At 33.8% G+C, this 25748-nt stretch overlaps 1 protein-coding gene across 9 annotated transcripts in view; it reads left to right on the forward strand.

The window, feature by feature from the left end:
* FER (FER tyrosine kinase) overlaps positions 1-25748 on the forward strand; it is a 465352-nt gene that overhangs the window by 205324 nt on the left and 234280 nt on the right. For 7 of the 9 annotated variants that reach the window (XM_047729739.1, XM_047729738.1, XM_047729742.1 and 4 more), the window contains 2 exons: positions 3830-4033; positions 13548-13670. In XM_047729739.1, the coding sequence (XP_047585695.1) occupies positions 3830-4033; positions 13548-13670 (327 nt within the window). The remainder of the gene's footprint in view (positions 1-3829; positions 4034-13547; positions 13671-25748) is intronic. The other 2 variants (XR_007127415.1, XM_047729743.1) reach the window with 2 other exon arrangements.

Consider the following 25748-nt stretch of genomic DNA (forward strand, 5'->3'; position numbering starts at 1 on the left):
TACTGAGCTGCCTAGGTGCCCCAAGATTTTATTTTTTAAAGTAATCTCTATACCTGGTGTGGGACTCGAATCTACAACCCTGAGATCAAGAGTCTCAGGCTATACCGATTGAGACAGCTAGTTGCCCCTGCTTTTTTTTTTTTTTTTTTTTTTTTTTTTTTGCCTCTCAACAAAAAGGCTCTTCTTGCACTGAAATATTTGCGATAAAGGCATACAAATTGGGCCACCTGGGTGGCTCAGTGGGTTAAGCTTCGATTCTTGGTTTTGGCTCTGGTCATGATCTCAGGGTTGTTAGAGGGAACCCCACTTTGGGATCCCTTCTCATCAGAGAATCTGCTTGAGATTCTCTCTCTCCCTCTCCCCCTACTTGAGTGTGCTCTCTCTCTTTCTCTCAAATAAATAAATAAATAATATATTTAAAGAAATAAGTAAAGGCATGACATACTTGGAAATTAGGCTGATTAGGACAAGGAAAAAAATGGGCCCTTATTCCACCCCTGCCAAAAATATTTCCATTTCTAGTACTGACTCCTCTTTGCCTCTTCATTTAAACAAATCCTTTTATTTCACTAAGCCCAACATGTTTTGTTTTGTTTTAAAGATTTTATCTATTTATTTGACAAAGAGAGATACAGTGAGAGAGGAAACACAAACAGGGAGGGAGAAGCAAAGGGCAGGAGAAGCAGGCTTCTCGCTGAGCAGGGAGCCCATTGCGGGTGTCGATCCCAGGATCCTGGGATCATGACCCAAGTCGAGGGCAGATGCTTAATGACTGAGCCACCCAGGCGCCCCAAACCCAATATATCTTTGCTGGAATGTTCTTTAGGAATAAGGCCCAGGAAAAATAACTAACTAAAATAACTAAACACCTAGCCCAGTCAATCAGGAAAACTTGCCTGATTCAGTATAACTAATTAACTATGTTAGATTAACTATTGACTTCAAAAAAAGAACCCCTACCCCCATATCTTGGGCAAAAATCTTAGATGACTTACTGTCAAGGAAAAATCTTATCCTACTCAGGATTAGAAAGATATAATATTTCATAGAACACTACCTCAAAAACTAATGCTTACTGTATGGTGACTAACATAACACAATTTAAAAAGAAGAAAAAAAGAGAAAGATACGATATTTGAAGTTAAAAGCTTCATTTCCTTTTTGATGTAATTATGACAGCTCTTGGGATGTTGGATTTTGTTGCTGATGCATTCTACATTCCATTACTAACAAGCTTGCAGAATTGTGTTGGAATTTAATTGAAACCATGTTAATAAAAATGTTCCTTTCATTGCTTGCAGAGAAGTTCCTCTAAAACCTGATAGACCCAGACTGGGCATATATAGGACATTTCCCTGTGTATGTGTATACAGATGCATGTATGCATGCATACACTCACAAACTGTTCAGCTTACACTATTTTTCTTAAAGATCATTATTTGACAGAAAGAGTGTGCGCACATGCTGGGGGAGGGGCTCGGCGCAGGGGGTCTGGGGTGGTGGGGGGAGTGAGGAACAGAGGGAGAGAGACGAGCTGACTTGCACTGAATGCAGAGCCCAACACAGCTCCATCTCACAACCCTGAGATCATGACCTGAGTCTAAATCGAGAATCAGAAGCTTAACGGACTGAGTCACCCAGGTACCCCCAGCTTACACTTTGTATTGGTATTAGATCTCTATTTCAAAGAAACTAATAAATCGGAAGGACTGGTATGTAATCCCTGTGATATAGTAGTGTAATTTCCTTCCCATTCACTTATTTTTTAAAGCAAATAAACAAATGTAGATGTTCTTTCAGGATGATTTACCCCCCCCCCACAATAGATTCTTCACATTCAAATCCTTAAGTGAATTTTTCAGTGTTAGCTGAGCTTTTGTACTTCAGATCCCTTTCTTATTTAATGACTTCGCCAGGCTCTGCATTTTACTGTTCTAAATAAATTAACATTTGGGAGGATAGGTTGAATAGGACAAGAAATCAAGCACATTGACATCCTTGTTTGTGATACCTTTCTAATATGTAGACAGACGTTCCTGAAAGATAATGATGAAAACAAATTCTTTGCAAGGAGGTGACATTGAATTTCTTAATTTATTGATTTTTTTCTTAGGAAAAAAATCAAAACACTTTCACCATTGGCAACACTTGGAAATGTTTTTGTTATAAATATGGAAATATTTTTGTTAGTAAAAAATTTGGTGTTTGTTATAGTGAGATACAGTGTGATAAAATTTTGGAAAAGATTCATTTAATAATTTTGACACATATTTTAAGAATTATAAACTATTAGTATACACAAAAATTTAATTTTGTGTGGATTATGCATTTTGTTTTTACCTCATACTTGTGGCTGGTTCCCTATATAATTTGTTCTTTAAATCCATTTTTGAAAACACTGATTAAATTTTTTTTAAGTATTATATTTATCATAATTAGTACTAAAGGAAAAGCCTTATTTAGCTTACTAAAAGCTTCAGTGTAAGTCACACCATGTATATATTAAAGAAATTAAGTGTATAATAAGTGGAAGAAGTAGAAACAAAAGTGTGAGCTCTTCTTTGATGTCCATTTGGGATTTTTCAAGGTTGTTTTTTTAAATCAGTAGGTTGGGTTTTGGATAATGTAAAATGGAACTTTGACCTAAAAGGTTTGGACCTCTTCAGTGGTACAAAACAATAAAGGCTATTTTCACAACTAGTTTTCATTTACCACGAAAATGTCATACTTTGTCTCTACGTAGAATTCATAACATCAGCCTGAGAAACTGTATATGTGAATATTTGCCTTTCATTTATTATTAATTCTAATTTCTCCAATTTGTAAATTACTTGCCCATGAGACATTGTGCATATTGTATTCTAAGTATTTTAAGAGTTAGTGCATATTACTGTTCCTTACCCACACAGTATTCTTAACCATCTGGGGCAATTTAGTTCTTTGAATGATAAAAACAAACTTTTTACTTGTAACTAGAAAATGTGTTTCCATTTATTATCAGTTAGAAACATTTCAAGGACATATACTCGGTCCTTAGTTATCTGTTTTTTGATTTTAGCATGTGGTCTCATAAAAATAACAGATAATCTGCTTTTCCTGCTGTGGTCGTGGCTTATCGTCCTCTCTTGTTTTTGCCACGTGTTTATAATTTTGGTGGTGGTGATTTCAGGTGATGCTATTTCTCCTAAGGCTTTATTGGCCACTACTATACAGGATCAGGACCAGCCATGTGGCAGTGGTAATGGCTAAGCCAGTCAGGGGAATGACGGTAAGAATGGGAAGGCATGGCAGCAAGGCAGCTTCAAATGAAGCCTTAGATATTGCTTCTGGAACATAGGACATGGGCAGTTTACAGCCTGTCTTGTTGAAAGTTTATTCCATAAAAATAACTAACTTAATTTAAATAAAAATGAAATTGTTTTGTGACAAATTTCTCTGATAATGCACCCTTTTATTGTAATTCTCTGGTAAATTTTAAATATATGGATTTCTTTTATATTATGGTGAATAAGACTATAAACTCCAACACTAAAGGCTAATATTGTATGCATCTATAGATCTATAGAGTATCTGTAGATAGAACATCTATAGACAGAATAAACAAAGTATTGAAGGATATGTATTTGAGCTGAACTTCAACACTGGTGTTCCAAGAGATATTTTCTTTAAAAATTATGAAAAATTCAGATTCATCATGAAGCTTTTAATTGGTTGATTAAAAAGAAGAATGTATGTAAGAAGTATTTACAATTGCTATGAATTTTACCAGGAAGAATTCCTATTTTCTCTAATTTATTTTATTTTATTTTTTTCTTAATGTTTATACAAGTTCTCTGATACGATCCCTATAAGTGAGAAGCCCCTGGCAGAACAGGACTGGTACCATGGAGCAATTCCCAGAATAGAAGCGCAAGATCTATTAAAACAACAAGGAGACTTCTTGGTGCGAGAGAGTCATGGGAAACCTGGTGAATATGTCCTTTCTGTATATTCTGATGGACAAAGGAGACACTTTATCATACAATTTGTTGATGTACGTTTTCAATTTAGTTTATATGTATATTTTTATGCAGTTCATTATGCTATAATTATAATAAAATGATGAATAGTTTATGATAAATGCCCATAACATTTTATGCTTAGTACTTAATTTTACTTTTTTCTGAATTCCTTCAATACAGTGTGCAAAAATTCACTAAAATGTTCATCTTATTAAGGACATATATATTTTAAGTTATTCTAAATTACAAATAGTTGTTATAAATTTAAATTAAACTCAAATGCACAAACATTTAAAAAATACACATTTTTAAAGATTTTATTTATTTATTTAGAGAGCACAAGTGCAGGGAGAGGCAGAGGGAGAGGGAGAGAGAGAATCTCAAGCCGACTCCAAGAGAAGCGCAGAGTCCAATGCAGGGCTCGATCTCACAACCATGAGATCATGACTGAGCTGAAATCAAGAGTCAGAAGCTTAACCGACAGCCACCCAGGTGCTACAGACATTTAAAATATTTTAAGCTAAACATTTAAAATATTTTTGGTTGAACATGAACATTAAAGTTATTTTAAATTAAAAATTAAAAATATTATTATAATTTTTCCTTTTTTTCATGGATAAATTTAATAACAAATTTTATGCTTCTGAAACTAGGCCTTGAAATTGCTTTAAAAAATGTACCATGACAGGGGCACCTGGGTGGCTCAGTCAGTTAAGCATCTGCCTTCAGCTCAGGTCATGATCCCAGGATTCTGGGCCAGAGTCCTGCATCCAGCTCCCTTCTCAGTGGAGAGCTTGCTCCTCCCTCTTCCTCTACCCCTCCCCCAGTTTGTGCTCTCTCCTGCTCACTCTCTCTCTCAAATAAAATAAAATCTTAAAAAATATATATATCATGAGAGATTTTTAAGATATTTATAATTAGGGACACCTGGGTGGCTCAGTTGGTTGGACGACTGCCTTCGGCTCAGGTCATGATCCTGGGAGTCCCGGGATCGAGTCCCGCATCGGGCTCTCAGCTCCATGGGGAGTCTGCTTCTCTCTCTGACCTTCTCCTCGCTCATGCTCTCTCTCACTGTCTCTCTCTCAAATAAATAAATAAAATCTTTAAAAAAAAAAAAGATATTTATAATTAAATAGGGATAATGAAATTCCCTAATAAATGGGACAATGGTAGTTGAATTAGCTTTATTATTAATTTAGGTTTAAGGTTCCTTTTTCACCTTTATGAGTAAGCTGTTCCTTACTGGCATTAATAAACAATAAATAGAAATTGGTGAAAAATTTTTAAAGTGATTTGTTCACATTGCTGCTTCTGATTATTTATTGAAGTTTATTAAGTACTGCTAAACTACTTATGTTTGTCTTACTTTTGATTAAGCATTGAACAGATGAAAAGTAATCTCGAAGTTTTGTTTAACTTTACCCACTGAGAAATTTTTGATATTTTTGGCGTATGAAGCCCTCTGTCATTTTTCACTCCAGCATTTCAAATAGCATGCATTTTTAAGCTGGCTATCTAAGATATGTCTTAGATATCTTATATCTTATATAATATATATATCTTATATAAGATATCTTATATCTAAGATATAAGTTTATGTCCAGGAACTGGAATGCTACTAATTATCTTACAAACAGAGTAAACCATTATTGCTAGATAATGGTCAAAGGGTTTTAGGTAGATATGTATCTACATGTCTTTCTCTCTCTGTGTGTATATATATATCAAAGTATGTATCTGTAATTCTGAGGTGAAATTCACATACCATGAAAGTGACCATTACAGTATACAGTGGCATTTCATATATTCACATCTAGAAATTATATTTAAATGAAAATAGATGCCATTCAAATGGGTTAAAAGAAATAAATCCATCATGGTTTATAATTTTCATAGCATTGTTAATTTTGTGTAGCATTCAGACCTCAACTTCAAAATCATATTTTCCTACATCCGTACATCCAACCTACTGTTTCTAGTAATGTGTCCTTCCTCATTTCCTTGGCAAACTCTTTTATAATTTGTATGTGCCTATAAGTTATGGATGTAGATAAGCTTCCCTATTCCAACCTGTGACCATGCTGGCAATATTTATAAAACAGTATGCAAATTGTAGAAGGAAAAGTTATAGGTAAAGTATAACCTAAAATTTATGTGAATGTCTCCATCTATTTTCTAATCTCTAAAAAGTTACTATTTTAAAAATATGTCATACATTAAACAAGACTGAAATATTTCCCTTGTTACCACATATAGTTTAAAATGTAACTGTAAGGTAAAAATAAATAAATAAATAAATAAAATGTAACTTAGGAATTTAAATTACTATTCTTAGAAACCAAAAGGAAGGGGTCTACTTGCAAATTAACACTTGTCTTTAATATTTTCATTTTGTAAGTGACTAAAATGAATAGTATGATATATTCTGAAAATAAGAAATTGTTGCCCATTCACATTTGAAGATTTTATTTAACTTCTTTCGGTCATTGAAATTTTGCAGAGATCTCTATTAAAGATGAGAGTTCTTGTAGATCTGTGAAGGCCTCAGATTTTCCACTGCCTAATTTTATTTAGTTAATTCTTATTATATAATGTTGTGCTCTTCAGTCAGTTGAAAATAGGAGTTTTGAGATGATCTAGACTTTTTGGAGAGTTTTTAATTCTTTTTCATTTTGTGTGGGTAAATCTTCGATGAGTTAAAATTATCCCATTTCCTTCCTCATATATGTGTTACCTGGAAGAGCCCAATAAATCGGGAAATTCATTATCAGATATTCAATAATTGCCTATTATAGTCCATCAAGGAGTTTATAATCTAATAGTAGATTATAAAGGCTGTACATAAATGATGGGATGGGTGTCCTAAGAGAGGAAGACATAAAGGTGAGATTTTAGAAAATGAGAAAAATACCAAATAACATGAAAAAAGCATTCAACTTGTTATCATAAGACTTGGGATTCCACCCCAGTTCTGCTCTCTAGAAGGTCCATGGTTTGGAAAGTAATGGGGTTAACAGCCTATATCATGATTGCGGGAATCAAATCACTAAATATGTATTTTGTAAGGTATATAAGGTGCTATGCAGATGTTAGGCATTCTTACCATTGTTTGATGACTTTATCTGAGAAAAAATACAAATGTATTTTCTAAAAAATATTTGTGTAATTGGAAAAGTTACTTTAAAAATGTCTTTTTGGTTTCCATTTGATTTATTAGTGAAATTAAATAATAATGAGTGTTGTTTTAGAATTTATATTTTTAAGTTTGAGATATTCATCAATGCCAGATAATGGGATTTTTAGCAACATTGTCTTTGTCACCTGCAGCGTAGGATGGCAGTTATTTTGAAGCTGGATTTTTTTAATGTGTCGCACAGTTACTTTTTAACATGTGGTGAAACTCTGCATGCTGTGAGCATTATATGAACATTATGAATGATCAAGATGGACACAGATACTTGCAATTTTTACATTTCACTATTCTAGCAAAGAATATCTTTTGTCTTAGCTCTTCAAGCAAGAAGGGTTGTACTTTTTAATCGGACGCTAAATATATTAATTTTATAAAGCCAGATAATGTTAAGCATATCTAGGAGCATCTGAGTCTCAGTGTAATTCTAGCGTTAGTCATCGACCTGTTCCATAGTTAACAGCCTGATTAGGGTATTTGATATAACAGTTTGTACCTAAACATATCTAGGATTTGTTCCTAAAACTGTTTATTTTGTTTCATAAATGTTGATAGATCTTCATAAAGATTCAAATAGCATTGTTCCATTTGATAAGTAAATATAGATGCAAATCCTTATTTTTGCGTATGATAAAAGAAAAATACATATAGAAAACAAAAGTGCTCCAGAAAGATCTTATTATTCATGGGAAAGTACCGAGTTATATTTCTCTAATTTATTTATATAACAGGCATTTGCTAAAAAAACATTTTTTGCAAAGAACCATGTTATTCAGTGTAAGGAGATAAAACTAAAAAAATGTATGGCCTACTTCTCAGTGAACTTAAAACCTAGTAGGTAAGACATTGGTGGAATTCATTAACAGGGAAATATTAAAGATGCAGAATTGGGGATGATGGAACCAAAAAATTTGAAATAACATGTGATGAATTAAAAATAACAATATAATATAAATATTTTAAAATATAACAAAAATCCTCTATGTAATGGCATATCATCATCTTTTATTTCTTTAACCATTTATAAAGGAAATACTAATTGAGTGAGTAATGTGTAAGGCCCAGGGATATGTCAATAAAACAAAATAATTCCAAAGTGGATGTTTTAATTATTGTATAAAAATGGGTAGCTTAATGTATTAAAAACCCTGATTCATTCACCAGGTATTTATTGGATATCTGTTATGTGCTAAGTTCCACTTCCAGCTGGTAGATTTAGTCTCTGCATGTATCAGACTGGTTTACTTTGTTCTGTTGTTGTCACAATCTCTAGGCTCTTTGAACTACATGTATTTTTAAATTCATGCCATGAGCCTTAAAGAAGACTTCTCACTTAAGTGAAAGCGAGTAAACCCTAAACTTGTTTGAGTGACAGTTGTTTGCAAGTTTGTGCCTTATTGTTGTATATTTAGAGTTATTTTAATCACTCTACTCATATCCTTCAAGGATCCAAGAGAAGGCAATAAGTAACTTGAAGTCAAAATAAACTGTCATAGTATATCATTTTCTGTGTCCCTGACACATGATTAAAGACTTAGGAGACTTTCTTCTTAACAATTAAACAAAGCCTTTCCAAAGCCTCATTAATATTAACTTCCAGGAAATACTGATTGAGTGAGTACTTTTCAGGCCCAGGGATATAATTGTGGAGCTTACAGTCTAGGAGAGAGGCTCACAGTCCCTCATAAATCGCACATGTTATATATAATTATAAACTGTAAAGTAATAATTATAAAGCTGTAGATAGACATTGCTGTAAAAGCTTTTAACTGGGAAACTTAAAGAAGTTAAGTTTGAGACAACATCTGAAGAATGAATAAAAGTAACTAGGAAAAGACATACAGAAATCTTACTAATGCTATTTTCCTAAACTCTCCAGCAATCCATCCTGTGTAGCGGTTTAAGGTGTTACTTATAAGTATTCCATGTGTCATTTTTATTTGAGAAAGCTAGTGCTTATGTTTTGTATTTTCATTTTTAGGTATTTTACCAAAAAAAGGAATGTTTTATTTAGCCTTTTGTTTTTTATTTAGCTTATTCATCTCAGCTGCCTCTTTCAGAAATCATCTTGCTTGCTTGCTTGCTTTTCCTTAAGCCTGCTTGTTTTCAGTTCTTTTTCAGGGGATCTATTCAGGCATATCATTTCAGATTATACATTCATTGAATCCCCTCCTCATTTTTGTGTGTATTCTGTCCCGTCTGACTTCTTAGTATAACAGTACTCTGCAAGTATGTATAGCAACAAAATCAGATTCTCTTTTTTATGCTTTCATCCACATGCATGATTAATTCTTTTTTTTTTTTTAAGATTTTATTTATTTATTTGACAGAGATCACAAGTAGGCAGAGAGGTAGGCAGAGAGAGAGGGGAAGGCAGACTCCCTGCGGAGCAGAGAGCCCGATGCGGGGCTCGATCCCAGGACCCTGGGATCATGACTAGAGCCGAAGGCAGAGGCTTTAACCCACTGAGCCACCCAGGCGCCCTCATGATTAATTCTTAAGTAGCACCATGATAACTCAGAAACAAATTCTAGATGGAGCAAATGTTTTCATAACACCACCTTCTGGGTTCAGTATATATTCTTTGAGGCTTTTTTTGATACATTCTAATTATATGTAACTATATAATTCATATTATACGAAATTTGTATTATATCATATTTTTATTCATACTTTTTATTTTTAATGACATATTACATGATACTTAGTCATGTAATACAAATGACAACAAAATGATCTTTGTAGAAATTTGCAAAAATTTATTACTGTATCACTATTTTTTGTTGCTTCTGTTGGAATTTACTTAAGTGGTCATATTAGTAGCAACCTTAGTCCAAAGAAAAGTGTCTGATTTAAAGATTAGTCTGGGGGTGCCTGGGTGGCTCAGTGGGTTAAAGCCTCTGCCTTCAGCTCAGGTCATGGTCTCAGGGTCCTGGGATCGAGCCCCACATCAGGCTCTCTGCTCGGCCGGGAGCCTGCTTCCCTCTCTCTCTCTGCCTGCCTCTCTGCCTACTTGTGATCTCTCTCTCTCTCTGTCAAATAAATAAAATCTTAAAAAAAAAAAGATTAGTCTGGATTCTCTCTGTTGTATTATTGTCGAAACTGTAGAAAACTTAAGAAAGAATCCATTTGTATGTGAACCAAACCTCATGTCATCTGAGCTACAAAAATTTATACAGATTTATAACAAGGTCAAATTATAATATTTGGGATTTTGAGAGTATCAAGAAACAAGTCCTCAACAGTTTTTGTGAATGTGCTGCTCTTGACCTTATCTCAAGGCTTAGCTGAACTTTGTAAGCATGTGTCATCTTAACGTTGTTTTTAGATTCATTACTTTATCTTCATCATTAAGAAAGTGAGTTAACTGGTTTTGCACAGTTAGGACTCCAGAACTTCACTGATGTCGAACTGATTGCTTTAAAAGGATAATTGCTAGAAATCAGTTTCTTATTTCATCCTATGAAGTAAGTACTGCTGCTTGTATCACTCATTGTCTTCGTCCATAATGATTACTACATCAGTGGCAGAAAACTCTATTTAACTTAAGTTAGATATGTTCTTAAATGAAAATTCCCATTATTCCATTCACTGTTTCTCTAGTTATAGAGGAGCGTTCTAATTTTATGTAAGACGTTGGTGGCTGATTTGAAATTTGATTCTGTGTAAATTTTGTCACGTTACCTACTTTTTGTTAAACATTGTACTCCAGTGTGGTGAGTTTGCTTGAGTGTGTGTTTTCAGTATTCATTTCCAAATTATCTTATTTGTCTCTTTAGCTTCCCACTCATTTTATATGCATAATATTTCATTTATTCATACATGTTTATTTATCCAGGCAATACATGCCAGGCAGTGTTCTAGACTATGATGATACAGTGATGAACAAAACGAATGTAAAAATTTATCATCACATGAGCTTACCTTCTAGAGAAGGAGATAGAAAATAAATAAGAAAAATAAAATATACATGATATTAGATGGTGATAAGTTCTGAGGAGAAAAATTCAATAAGGAAAAGAAGATAAGAAATTTAGTAGGGGTGAGGAAATGGGGAATTGAATATCATATAGGGTGGCCAGGGAAGACCTCACTGAAAAGGTGACTTATGCTGAAAGACTGGAGCAAGTAAGGGAGCCATTATCCATATGGCCATCTGAGGAACTATTCAAGCGGCAAATGTCAACTCCCTAAGGAGTATATATGGTGTGCTTTACAAGAAGGAAATGAGCGTGGCTGTTGGGAAGTATTGGGAGGGTGTGTGTAGTGGTAAGAGAGATGATAGAAAACAGTATGTATGAGTCTTACAGACCATGGCAAAGACTTTGGCTTTTATTCTGAGGGAGATAAGATTATAGCAAAGTAATGGCAATGATCTACTGTAACAGAAACTCCTGATGCTATGTTAAGAGTGGACTGAAAGAGTCAGACAAAGGGAGAAACAGTATATAGATTTTTAACTTTATGGAGGAATACATTATCAGGAAGTATTGACTAATAGAATTGTATATATTTGAAATGTACAACCTGATGGTTTGATATACCTTGTAAAATGATTTCTAGGATCAAAATAAATATCACTTACATTTAAAGTTAAATACTTTCTTTTGTGCATGGTGAGAATGCTTAAGATTTATTCTCAGTGACTTCCAAGTTATATAATGCTATATATTTGGTTGAAATATTACCATTGTTAGTATTGTAGTTGTATGTTACACTTTTATAACCTTCTACATTTCTTTATTTCTTAATCAATTTAATCTAAGAATGCCTTTCAGGATATCTGATTATTTACAGATAATTTCCTTAAGAAAATGTGATTTAAAATAGTCTTTGAAAATGTTTCTTTTCCTGTATCTGGGTGTAGAATTATTTTTGTAACCCAGGGATTATTGTTGCTTTAGTGATTTAATAATTGAGTGTGTACCATGTGCCATATACTGGGCACTGGGGTTTGCTTGTTGATACTTGGTCAAGCCTCATACTTACTTTTGGACAGGATCCAAATATTTGTTTCACCAGTGAGTAAACTGAGACACTGAGAGAATTTGCTCAGCGCATTGCATGCTTAATAACAGATTAGCATCTTCAGTATGAAATATTCTTAAGTATCATTGTTAATTTGTCACAGTAGATCTGGCTGCAATATACAAAAATTCCTTAGGCAATTTATTAACAATTTGCCCTGAATTGTCTCTTACACAAACTGCATTGAGTTGAATTATATTCTGTGATTAGCTAACTCCTTGTTTGACCCTCACTTGATAAAACAAATATCCACATAAAAGTGGTCTATACGTTGAATTCTGGTAAATTGAATCTTATTTTATACTTGAAAAGGAGCTTTAATTTTTTAATCTTTTAACTATGAAAATAATCTTCCAGTAATATAAATAATATCCAAATTTAGGTACTTTTAAATGTTCATATTTATTAACATAGAATTTTCTTAGAGCACATTCATGTTGGTATCTGCACATATATGGGCAAACATTTTGTGAACAATCCAATAGAAGTATTTATTACATCACATTGCATTCCAGTGCTTCCTGCATTGAAAAGTATGGCCAGTAAGATATTTTTTTATTTGTTAAATTTATTGCTATCAGTTTATTCATGTGATAACTGACCTGCATGCCTATTTGAAATATGAAGACAGAGTAAAGGGGTTGCGGCAGAGTTTGAGAAAATGTTACTTATCTAATCTTATAAAACCACAAAGTGCAAGATTTGAGCATGCCGATAATTGCAGTTTTGTCACTGTGCATTTTATTTCTTTGTCAATAATGTGTAAAGGACTAGATGCTTTTGGTGAAAGAATAAAACATGAATAACCCCATAAGAGAAATAACAATTATTACTATACTGATAAGTAGGAAATAGTGATCATCTGAGGTGTTCTTCAAATAATTTATTATTATATTGAACGTAATATAATAGCCTCAAACTTTTGACATTACTTTTTAATCTTGGAAGTTTTATCAGATGGGACATATGTGTAAACACTATGTAAATGCATGTCTTGTTTATTAAGTCAAGTGTTTCTCATGCTTTATTTCCTGTGATTATCATTTAGCAAAATGCATTCAAGGTCATTTTCTTCCTTCCGTTCTTTCTTTTTTTTGACAGTTTGAATTTTTAGTCATTATAAAAATTAGTTTCTTTATGGAAAGTTAAAATTTTTCAGCATGTCGAAGTTTTATTTATCTATTTATTTTTATTTTTGCCATCTTATCCATTCAGTAGTATTATGTACATTCATACAATAGTTTTTCTTAGTGAAACTTAATTTATTGTTGAACGTTGTCTTGCTGAAGCAATATCTTTATATTTACTCTACTTTATTCTTCCTCCAGAATCTATATCGATTTGAAGGCACTGGTTTTTCAAACATTCCTCAGCTTATAGATCATCACTATACAACAAAACAGGTCATCACTAAGAAATCAGGTGTAGTTCTGCTGAATCCTATTCCTAAGGTAAGTTCATTTATGTATACACACATACACACGTATTTTTTTTTTTTAAGATTTTATTTATTTATTTGTCAGAGAGAGAGAGAGAGAGAGCAAGCACAGGCAGACAGAGTGGCAGGCAGAGGGAGAAGCAGGCTCCCCACAGAATAAGGAGCCTGATGTGGGACTCGATCCCAGGACGCTGGGATCATGACCTGAGCCGAAGGCAGCTGCTTAACCAACTGAGCCACCCAGGCGTCCCACGTATTCTTTTTTAAATGTGAGTTAACATTTGCCACAACAAATAAAGTTCTTAGATTATTTATAAAAATTTGGAAACAAAAGGGCTTTGTCATGACCACTGGTACTAATGTTGAAACATAGCACTTCCTTGGTTTTATTAAGATGGGTTGCCTTTTTTATTCAGTGTTTGCTGGGTTACAAATGGCCTATTCTTTTTTTTTTTCATTCCCAGTTTTCCTTAAAAGACTTAAGACTTTGAAAAAAAAAAAAGACTTAAGACTTTTTTTACTTTATAAGGTTCATATTTTGTGTTCAGTTTATACAAGATCTTAAGATGTAGACGTCAAAGACTATGTCCAGCAATTATGAGTAAATTAGAATTTTAATTTTGGATATTAAGTTTATAATATATTGTAAGACATTAGAAGTTTTAAAAACTACACTACTTTTCTCAAATACAGTAAATCATAAATTTCTTACATAGAGCCAACAGGTAGCTACCTAGGTGAGAGATTGTTCTAGGTAATTTTTACCTCTGAAATCTAGCACAGAACACATGGCTTTCATTTAGGAGATTCATGAGGTAAAGAATGGGCATGAACATGGCTTGTGTTTTAAGATAAAGCCTGTGGGACCGGGCCCAGAATAGAGCAATGGAGCTGGCTTGGCTTCTGAGTACTTTAGACTGGGGTGGTTAAGAGTCCTTGTCTTTGAGGCCATCTTCTGTGAAGAACAGCGTAGCCATGAAACAGCCAGAAAATCTTGTAGGTAAATGTCTGTCAATTCAATTTTTGTATATCTAGGGATGACTTTTAATATGAAGGAAGTGTTATTCCTAAGAATGCTAATGTATAATCCAGATTCCGCTAAAGAAATTAAAAAAAAAAATCAAAACAACTGTTAGACTGTACTTTGTTAGTCAGGAACACAATGTCTATATTTGTACTCACATTATATTATTCAGTCATTCCCAAGGGGCTGAGCCTTAACATTGCTTTCACAGAAGATTTTGACAATTGCTAAACACCAATTCTGTAGCTAAGAAATTGGCCTCCTTGTCCAATTTTCTAGAATTATAAGATTGGCTTATTCTTCATTTATATTTTTCCATTTGCTATTTCTCCCATTTTAATTTCATAAAATCCTATAAAAATTTTCCTTAGTTTGGAACAGGTTGTCACATTTTTCTCTAGAAAAACAGAAGTCTGTCAATGTTTCCTCTTCCATCAATGAATAACTGCTGTTGTTCTACAAAATTCTAGTTCTTTTCTTTGATTACGGTGATCTGTTCATGCAGTTTCATTTACTATTTATATACCAGAGGTTTACAAATTTATATTTCTAGTTTACATTTATGTCTTTCCCAAAAGACATGACATTTTTTCTTCTCTTTACATAAAACTGAGTTTATCACCTTTAACTCCAAAATTTGTTCTTCCTTTTTAAATAAATGGCACCAGTTTTCCCCACTACTCAAAAGTAGGGGTTCCTATGAAACCTTTTATAAGCCAAAATGACTTAAAGCAAAGAAGCAATTACCATTTCACAAAAGTGAAAATCCTCTTTGAATGTCTTTTGTTAGCTAAAACAGGTACTAAGTCTTTTGTAAGAGTAGAGGAGCATAAAGCAAACTTTTGAATAATGGGGGGAACCTTTACCATCAAATACTTAGCTGCTCAAACCATAAATGTAGGGGTTGTCTTCAACCTCTCTACCACTGCCTTCCCTCTATCATTGTGACAGGAGTTTTGTATCCTTCCCTGTACATGTAAAAGTATGAACTTGAATTCCAGTATAATTGCAGCATGAAATAAAGTTCAGTGCAGTGAAGATACTTTTTACCCATGTTAGGTCAAAAAGATATGCAACTGGGTTTTCAGAGATATTGATATCCCTTTTTACAGCCAACCAAATATTTGCATTTTCTACTTGCTGAACCAGGTCTGAATTGAGAGACCAAAGTCATAAAAGAGGTACATAAAAATGCATATCTGGGCTTGAATAAGAATATATAATTTCAAATAAAGCTATATCCTTCTCTGTATAAAGTTTTCCATGAAATGAGTCTAGATAAATGGAATAGATTCTGTGGACTGTTAAATGGTCAATTATTCTCTTTCTCCCAAACCCCTAATGCTGGCTGTGGAGCTGATTATCTCATCATTTTATATAACACTAGCTATGAAAATAACTGTAGACTGAAAGCTGTAGAAGATTAAGGAGCTATGTATGATTGTTTTATGAGGTAGAAATTTGAAGTTTATCTAGCTGACTATTAACCTGATGTAAAGTGCTGGTATTTGAAATAGGCAGATCATTATCTGTTTGTTGTAAATATTGTTATGCATGTTATTTAATGAATCATATTATGCTTTTAAAAGAAAATCACAAAGCAGAGGTTGTAGAAGTTAGACAATTTTCAATTATGAGTGAAGAACAAATTGATACGGATTTTATTATGGTGGTATTACCTGTTATATATCTTCCTTTAAGAAATTATTTATACTCTTATAACAGGAATCTATTTCTTGATTTAATTTGTATAAGAAGTTAATGTCTTTTACCATATAATATGCTGTAAAACATCTCATTTCCATCTTTCCAGACTTCATTTTTAGCCTACATAAAGAATGCTATTTTGGTTTCAATATAATTTCTGTTTCTAGCAACTTACTGCTCACTTCCTATTTATTTCTTTCTTACCCATGAAAATACAAGTATATCATCATAATGCCTAACTAGAGGACACAGTAGCCAAAGGATTCTCTTTCCTGTCTTCAGATGTACAGAAAACTAGACAATCTAGAATTAGGATTTATTTAACTTTCTCATGATAATAAAGCTTGTGGGTGCCCAAGCCATCCCCTCCCTCACCCTCCTTAGGCTAATTCTCCTGTGCTGCTTCCCAGAGCCTGTGAAAAGGTTTGGAAGATGCAAGGTATTGTTGTCAACAAGGGTTATCAACCACCCAACACCCTCCTTATGTTAGCAAGCACACTGGATATGCACAGAGCCTCTTCTTTGCTGAGTCAGTTTCTGTGCCAATGTCACTTCATCACAGAGGCCTTTTCTGACTACCTTGCGTGAAATAACCTCTTACTCCCTTATATTCCCCTCTTCTCTTACTATCTCTTTGCTACAGTTGTGTTTACTTGAAATTATCTCATATTATGTATTTTTACTTATCTGTCTTCCTCAAGTGGAATGTAAATTCCATAAGGGCCAGAATTACAATTTTAATTTAACAATTAGTGGAGCTATAGTGCCAGCGCCTAGAACAGTGCTCGCCCTTAGTAGGCGTTCAGGAAACGTTTGAAACATTGAATTCATTGAGTGATTGCCAGAAACCAGCTACTTACTGAGTTTTTATATGCATTATTTCACTTAATCCTTACATATAATTATGGAGTATTATAATTACCCCGTACAAGATTAGTGTTGTTTTTAACCTCATATTTGTTTTGAATGAGGAGCTAAAGCTTAAAATCATAAATAATTCGCACAAGATAACACAATAGGTAAGACGCAGAGCTGAGATGGGAGTCTCTGTTCTTATCTACTGTTTCTGTACACCGTAGATCCTAGACTTCAGAGACTAGAATAAACAAGGGTGTCAGTTAAAGGAAAAGGAAATATCTTTGATTCCATAAAATGTTAAGTTGAAAAAGACTGTAACATATAAAAAAAAGTACCATGAGTCTTTATGAAAGAAAGTCAATAAACAGTAATATTAGGTGCCAGAACTAGGATTTGAGGTAAAATATAGGGCTTGGTAAAATTTAGTTAAGAAAGACACCTAGTTCAACTTTAACATTTAAATGGTGACTTGAAAGTTTATTGCCTTGTTAAGTTTGATATTTCTTCAGATTTAGCTGTTTTTTAAAAAGAAACTTCTTTCAGGGGGCGCCTGGGTGGCTCAGTGGGTTAAAGCCTCTGCCTTCGGCTCGATCCCAGGGTCCTGGGGTTGAGCCCCGCATCAGGCTCTCTGCTCAGCAGGGAGCCTGCTTCCTCATCTCTCTCCACCTGCCTCTCTGACTACTTGTGATCTCCGTCTGTCAAATAAATAAATAAAATCTTTAAAAAATAATTAAAAAATTTAAAAAAATAAAAAGAAATTTCTTTCAGAATGGAAATGAAAGTTCATGAATAAATTCAGGTGAGTTAGGCAATGAGCCATTAAGTTGAACTTTAGACAAATGATTTGCCTGCCAGCTAAAATCGTGTACTTATGGCTTTTCATCAGAATTTGGTGCGGGACAGCAGAACAGTAGAGGCAGATTTTTGCAGAGAGTAAGTCTTTCTGCAACAGACCGGTCTGAGGCAACTTTCATGTTGGACACATGCCAACAAAGAACACTTCATACAAGAGAAAGTTGTACTCTTAACTAGGTCTTTCTCTTCATGCTGTCAGTTTCAGATCACTTAAAGACTGTTTATTTTACATAACTAATTAAGAAACTTGGTTGCTTCATCCAATATTACTGTTTAATGATATTCTGCTTATGGAGGCTTGTAATACAGTTTTTGACGTATTGAAGTCTTTTTCAGTTTAACATTTTATGGAATTAAGAGACTTCTTTTTCTTTAGCTCTATACCTGTGTTCCTTAATTATGTAATTAAATTATTAAAATAATTTAAAATGTTAATAAAGAGAAGACTGGAAAATATATGTAATTCAGCATTTATTCACTTAGGAAATACTTACTTAACACACAGTCTCTGCTGGGCAGTGATCTATATTATGTCAGAGTGCAATAAATGCTACGGAAATGAAGCCTGTCAAGAAGATAATGATCTGAGTGTATGGGGTAAGGTCAAGGGTTAGGTAGTGTGTATATGTGCATATGTGTGTGTTTATGTGTATGCACATAGGAGCAGCTACTTTTTTAAAACATGTGATCCAAGTAAGGCTCCTAATGAATTTTGAAGAGAAATGCGAACCAAACCAAGGACTTTTCTGTATGATTATATGCAGGAGTAATAGTAAAAACCTTTAACAGCACAGTGTGATCACTGGCCTGTGGGAACAGATGTCAACTCTAGACCGCTAGAGCCATGCTGGCGTTTATTGACTGAGTAGCTTCTTTGAGTGTCTGGGGAAAGAGTGTTCCTTGGTGTAACTGAGGAGCTGCAGAAGCTAGTGTGGCAGGAACAGCGTGGTTGAATGGAAGAGTGATTGGAGGTGAACACAGATTTAGATTAATTTAATAACAAATGTGCGTTTTCTTAAAAGGTCAGTTGTTTGTACTTTAAGAAATTCACTTCATTCGAGTAGAAGCTCAGTATAAAATTTTACAAGTTTTCATAGTGAGTCTCTTTAAAACAAAAGATTAATGTTCAGTAGTGCTAGTCAATTTAATTTCCAGGAACATTTTTGCAGTAATATGGCCATCTGGATAAATTAGAGTAAAACCCATGTTTTTGATTTCTAAGAACTTTTCTCTCCAGCCCATAGCTGTTTGGTAAATTTCTGTTTTGCTTGGTTTTGGGGTTTTTTTTTTCCTCCTGTGCCACCAGGCAGTTCGTTCAGTTCTGACACTACCTGGTGATGACTCAGATCCCATAGGTTCAGGGCTCAATTCTACAAGACTGCCCCCCAAACTGCCCAACTTCAGATGCCAGTCTTAAATCCAGGTTGTCACCTGTGCTTCTGACCTACTGGTGATAGATGTGAAGTCCCAACAACCTTCTCTTTAGGTTCAGTTAATTTGCTAGAGTCCCTCACAGAACTCAGAAAAACATTCTCTTAGTAGATGACCAGATTAATATGAAAGGACATAACTCAGGAACAGCCAGATGTCAGAGATGCATAAGACAAGGTATGAGGAAAAGGGAACGGTACTTTCTTGATTTCTAAGGGTACAACTGAAGAAGTTTCAGAATATAAGTGAGGTTCAGTGAGGTGGAGTCCAGAGCCAGCGACCAAGAAAGAATTCTTGAGACGTCTTTGGTGCAAAACGATGGTTTATTAAAGCACCGGAACAGGACCTGTGGGCAGAAAGAGCTGCTGCCTGTAATCCCGAGGAGGGGCTGATTATATACTCAGGAGTTGGGGATGTGAGGACAATGAGGGTGTTCAGAAGGGCTGTCGTATGGTAAAGACTGTTAAGATACTGGACGCCTGGTTATTGTTGAGCCAAGGTGGTTTTTCCCTCTAATGAGGCACTAACATGAAGACAGTTGGGAGTTTCCTGGTGGAATGTTACATTCCTACTATCACACATCCTTGTCAATGAACTTTAGGTTTAGAACAAATTCAACTTATTTACATTTCCTTCCACCTCAGCCTCCCTCAGTTTTATGAAGGGGAAGGCAATCTTGGGGTTTCAGGAACTGAGTTATGGGTTTCTGGAAGTTAACGCTATTGTAAATCACTAGGACATTTGTAAACTGAGGGAGACTCTTGTCTTGCATGACTGTGATCTCTATTAGTTTACCATTTGTTCTTCCTGTAGGGCAGCCAAGAGTTCCTGAGGAATTTCACACATGTCACATGGGGGGCAGGGGATGCGAGGTGTAGGGTGCCAGCTTCTGCTTTGTCCTTAGCTAGCCTTTTGCTCCTTCATCACAACTGTTCCCAAATTTCCACACCATTACCAACTTGGAAGTTCTCCCTACCCTGTCTTTCTGGGGTTATGTGGAGGCTTTATTACATAGGCACGATTAATTAAATCATTGAGCACTGGGACATGAACTCAATCTCCAGCCTCTCTTCTCTTCCTGGAAGTCAAGGGGGTGGGACTGAAAATCCCAACTCTCAAATCACAAGGTTAGTTTTCTGGCAACTAGCCCTACCCTTAGGTTACCTAGAGGCTAGCCAACTGTCATCTTTAACATAACAAAAGACACCTTTATGGCCTTCAGCACTTAGAAACTTCCAAATGTTTCTTTGTGCCAGAAATGGAGACAAAGACAAAATACTATTTCTTACTATAAATCATAATATCACACTCAGTAATATTATTTTAGGAGGCATCTAGCTAGCTGTGCTGTTAATCCTCTCATGCTGTTAATTTGTATGGGATTTTTAAGATTTGAAGATAAATAAGTGATTTTTTTTCTCTTGAAAATGAGATATAGCATGTCAAATTAGATTTCCAGTTATGGAAACCACAGTTTTGGGGGAAAAAGCATAACAAATAACATGGAGGACATGGGAAGATGGAGAGGAGAAGGGAGTTGAGGGAAATTGGAAGGGGAGGTGAACCATGAGAGACTACGGACACTGAAAAACAACCTGAGGGTTTTGAAGGGGTGAGGGGTGGGAGGTTGGGGGAACCAGGTGGTGGGTATTGGGGAGGGCACGTATTGCATGGAGCACTGGGTGTGGTGCAAAAACAATGAATACTGTTACACTGAAAAGAAATTAAAAAAATAATAATAAAAATTTAAAAAGTTCTGGTATAGAATGCTTGCTGTTTAGATTCCTATTTAATTGCCTCTTTTAGATCAATTATTAGGTCTATCGAGAGTAGAAGAACACAAAAAATTACAAAATGCCCTCCTCAGGATAAATTCATCAAGAATACATAAATCTCCATGTGGACTTCTGAATTGAGCAGAAGGAATCCAATTTTAAATAGTAGTATTTTAGCACTCCTAACCATGTGATCTGGGGCAAGTCAACCGCCTATAGTAACCCTTCATGGTTGTTGTAAACATCATACCAGAAAATCTCTGTGGATATATGTTGGAAACCATAAAATACCATGTTCTTACTTCTTTAAAAATTTTTTCACATGACAAATAAATTACAACAGAGGGCAAATTTGGAAGACTTTAAATTATGAAGGAAGAAAAAAAGACATTTATTGAGTTCCTAGTCTGTTGACAACACTCTACTTTTATTATTAAATCTTTTCAACATCTGTGAATTGAGTATTATTATCCCCATTATTAGGTGAGGAAAGTCAGAGATTACAATTTACCCTAAATCATATTTCTTGTAAATTTTCGAGGTGTGTCCTGAAACTTACTCAGTTCTATTTATCATCTTTTTACTATAACCTCTCCAACATAAATTATAGTCTACTGTCTCAGTCATGTCAGTAGTTTAGCAAAAATTTTTTTTCTATAGTCCAATATTCTAGCACTAGGAAGTAACAGTGAACTTGACAGTCATCCTTTATGAAAATTAGTTCAGCAGGAACTATATAGCATGTTGTGCTAAGGGAAATACAGGATAATATTGAAATATTCAGCCTTCATTTAACATAGTCTGTGAAGTCAAATTAAACTTGGATTTTAGGCTTGATCCATTTAATAAAAGAACCCTGTTGTAGCACATGTAACATGTAGACTGACTTTCAGTTTCTTATTTCAAACTTTAGCAGTTATTTTGAGGAAGAGCAATGTTAGACTCAAAATTAATAGGCCCTGGAGACCACTAATGTTCTTTAAATGACCTCTCAAGAGTATTTTATACATAAGCCTACCTCATACTTTCTTAAATATTATGATTTTTTTTCAGTCTAAGGAGCTAGGCTTTTATGATTACAAGTAATCATTCCATATATTTCTTATTTACCTTGTTTGGGATGATGGGAATAGGTAGATGAGTCCCAAGATGTTAAAAGATTAAACTCATTGGAATTTTTTAAAATGCAGGTAGAAGAGCAGGATTTGGTATTTATAGCACAAACATTGCCCAAAGTGTGTCATGTCATCACTTTAAAGTACTCGTGAGACCTTTCTATGTGCGTGACTCAAAGAAGCATGTAGAAACATATAAGAAAATGTATAAGAGGATTTCTGGCATGAACATGGTTGCGTGACTTAGCGTTTTTTACTGTTGCCTATTGGAAACCATAGCAAAAAGAACATCAAAGTAAAATATCCATTAACTGTATTTTTCATGAAACTAAGAACCATATATAATTCACCAACTTCAAAATACATATCATGGTAGCCAACCTTAGACTGGGCAGAAGTTTTATAGCACAAAATTAAGACATGATCAGATAGCCCAGCTGCCATAGATCTTACCAAGCTCCAGCAAAAATACATTTTGAAAGAGGAATTTACCCCAGAGTTCTTAGGCTATATTCATTGCTTGCATCAATGAATGTGGAAAATGGGTGGGGAAATAAAATTTTACATATAACTTAAGTGATGCAGCCAAAGCTGCACTCGGAAGAAATTTTAGAGCCTTAAATACTTGCATCATAAGACAAAAAGTGAAATAATTGAGTGAAGCATGTAACTCCAAAAATTAGGAAAAACAAATCCACAATAAATAAAAGAAAGCAGAAAGAAGGAATTATTAAGATAAAAGCATAAAGAGATGAATGAGAAGAAGAGAAAACAATATTTGTATATATATAATAATTGCTTTTAAAAAGATCAATACATAATTAAGAACACTTGTCAATTTAACCAGGAAAAACCTATATACCACAGAAGTACCAGTCTCTTTAATATAAAAAGAGCCTCCAAAACTTGTTTAAAAAGAGAGACAACCAAATAGAAAAATTGGCAACGGGCATGAGGTGATAGTTCAAAAAACAAATATACAAATGGCTTTTAAAGATATGGTAGATAATTGCTTCACTTGGTGGAATAAATGGAGATTAAAATTATAATGAGATATCATTTTTTTTACCTATTACATTGGCGTGAATTCACAGTTTAGTAATTCACTTTCTTGGCAAAGATGTGCAGAAAAGGCTCTTAGATACTTTGCTAATGAGAGTATAAATTAGAAGAATCTCTGTAGACGGTAAATTGGCAAAAATCCTTCAGAATTATAAAATGTATGTGCCTTTGACTTAGCATTAACAATTCTATAATCCTTTCTTTAATTGTATTTGTGTACATCTGAACAGATATCAATACAAGATTAGTCACTGCAGCATTGTTTGTAATATTAGGAGATGAGAAATAGTTAAAATGTTCATCAGTAGGTATCTAGTTAAATCAACTATGGTATCTTATCCAATGGAATATTGTAAATGAGGAAGCTTTCTATGTACTCGCTAGAGACAACTCCAAGGTGCACTGTTAATAAAAGAAACTAAACTATAAGGCAGAGTTTATGTTGTGTTGTCTTTTGTTTAAAAAGTGCAAGGAGTATAAGATTATGTATCTGAATTTGCTTTTTTTAATGATAAGGAAGCTTTTAAAATATACTCAGGATGCTAATACTAATGATGATGATGTCTAACAGATACATGTTTTGGTGGGTTTGAGATCAGCAGCAGTGGTTTAAGGGAAACTTTTACCATTTACTTTTATTTTATTTTCCTGTTTATATTTTATTTTTTGAAAACATTGTGAATCTTTTATCCATTTAAGACTCAAATTAAAAAAAAAAATTGAAACTGTGGTACCTGCTCTGAAACAGTTACAATTTTTCAGAGAGGTGCTTTATTGAAAAATTATTGTTACAAGGATAAAACAGTCATGTTATATGTTGTTAAAGTAGAAACAATTTATAAAATAGTGTAATGGTATTATCCCATTTTTAAATAATGAAATAGACATACACATAGAAAAATGTATGTGTATACATACACAAAAAAGTTGAATGACAGTACTCTAGAATATTATGATTATCTCCAGTTAGAGGAGTTATGGGTAATTTTTTTTTTTTTTTTGCTTAAGTTTGGTTTTTAGATTTCTTTCATTGAACATGTTATTAATTTGGTAACATTAAAGTTTTTCCGAAATAATATTATATAATAATGTTTAATAGAACACTAAAGCAGTGTGTTTAAGACTTTTTTCCCCACAATGCATAGAAAGAAATTGTATTTTATATTGAGACCCAGGACACACAGAATTTTAAGTGCAGATATGTATGTGTGTCTATGCCTGAATCAAATTTTATAAAACAACTTTTTTATGTTTCTTATATGTGATGCTTTCTATTATCTTTTTTAAAAGTCTACATTCAAAAAAATGTTTATGAAACTCAATTTGAAAAATATTCATAGAAGGTTTTTTTAAAAACCAATAAAATAGATTTTTAAAGTACCAGTATGTACCATTATGTACTGGTTTGGAAAAAGAACAAATGGCCTGAAAATAGTTCACACAGGAAGATGGACTTTGAAGTAGGTCTTAAGGATAGGCAAAAGGAGTAGGGAAATTTTTTTGTGGTTATGGTAAAGGAATAATCTAAGACAGGGGAAATAATGGCAAGGGAATAATCCAGAACATTGGACTTATTTTAAGGAAGTCAAGATCAGTTTGATGGAAGTAGATGATTTAGAAAGGTGAGTAATCGCAAAAGTTTTGGCTAAAGTCAGATTTTTTTAAGATCATTGAATAATTGATGATCAATTGAAAAATTGAATAATTGGGAATTATCTATGGAAAACGTCATTCCACTGCAGATATGTAAGCAAGGGATCAATGTGAACTAAGCATATCTAAAGAATAGTTGATGATACCACATATTCCATTAAAATGTTGAAGGCTGTCTACCTTTTTAATTGCTTGAAGAAGTTAAGGCATTTATTGGCACATTTAAAGAACAAATCAGTTTTCATTTTAACTATGTTTCAGAAAGAATGTGTATAGCCATAAACAAATTATAGTACCGTGAAAAATGTTAAAATAGAAATAGAAACAAATTATTAGTACCAGTGAAAAAATAAGTAATGGTGGACATTTAACAACAGTAAATAAAATACAAAATGCAGGCTCTTAAAGACTGTTTATAAGTTTATAATTTATAATGAGCTTGAAATTTAGGTGTAAATCATTATAGAAAAAGAGTTAACTTACTTCATGGTTAGAGAGGAGGAAGGATATTAATTTGTTTAAAGCAAAGTTTTACTACCAGTAAGTTCCAAAGGAAATTTCTGTCTTGGGATTTTAGATATAACAATGTCTTTAACAATATTTCTGCAAAA

The sequence above is a fragment of the Lutra lutra genome, chromosome 5, assembly GCF_902655055.1.
Source record: "Lutra lutra chromosome 5, mLutLut1.2, whole genome shotgun sequence".
In the NCBI taxonomy this organism is placed as follows: Eukaryota; Metazoa; Chordata; class Mammalia; order Carnivora; family Mustelidae; genus Lutra; species Lutra lutra.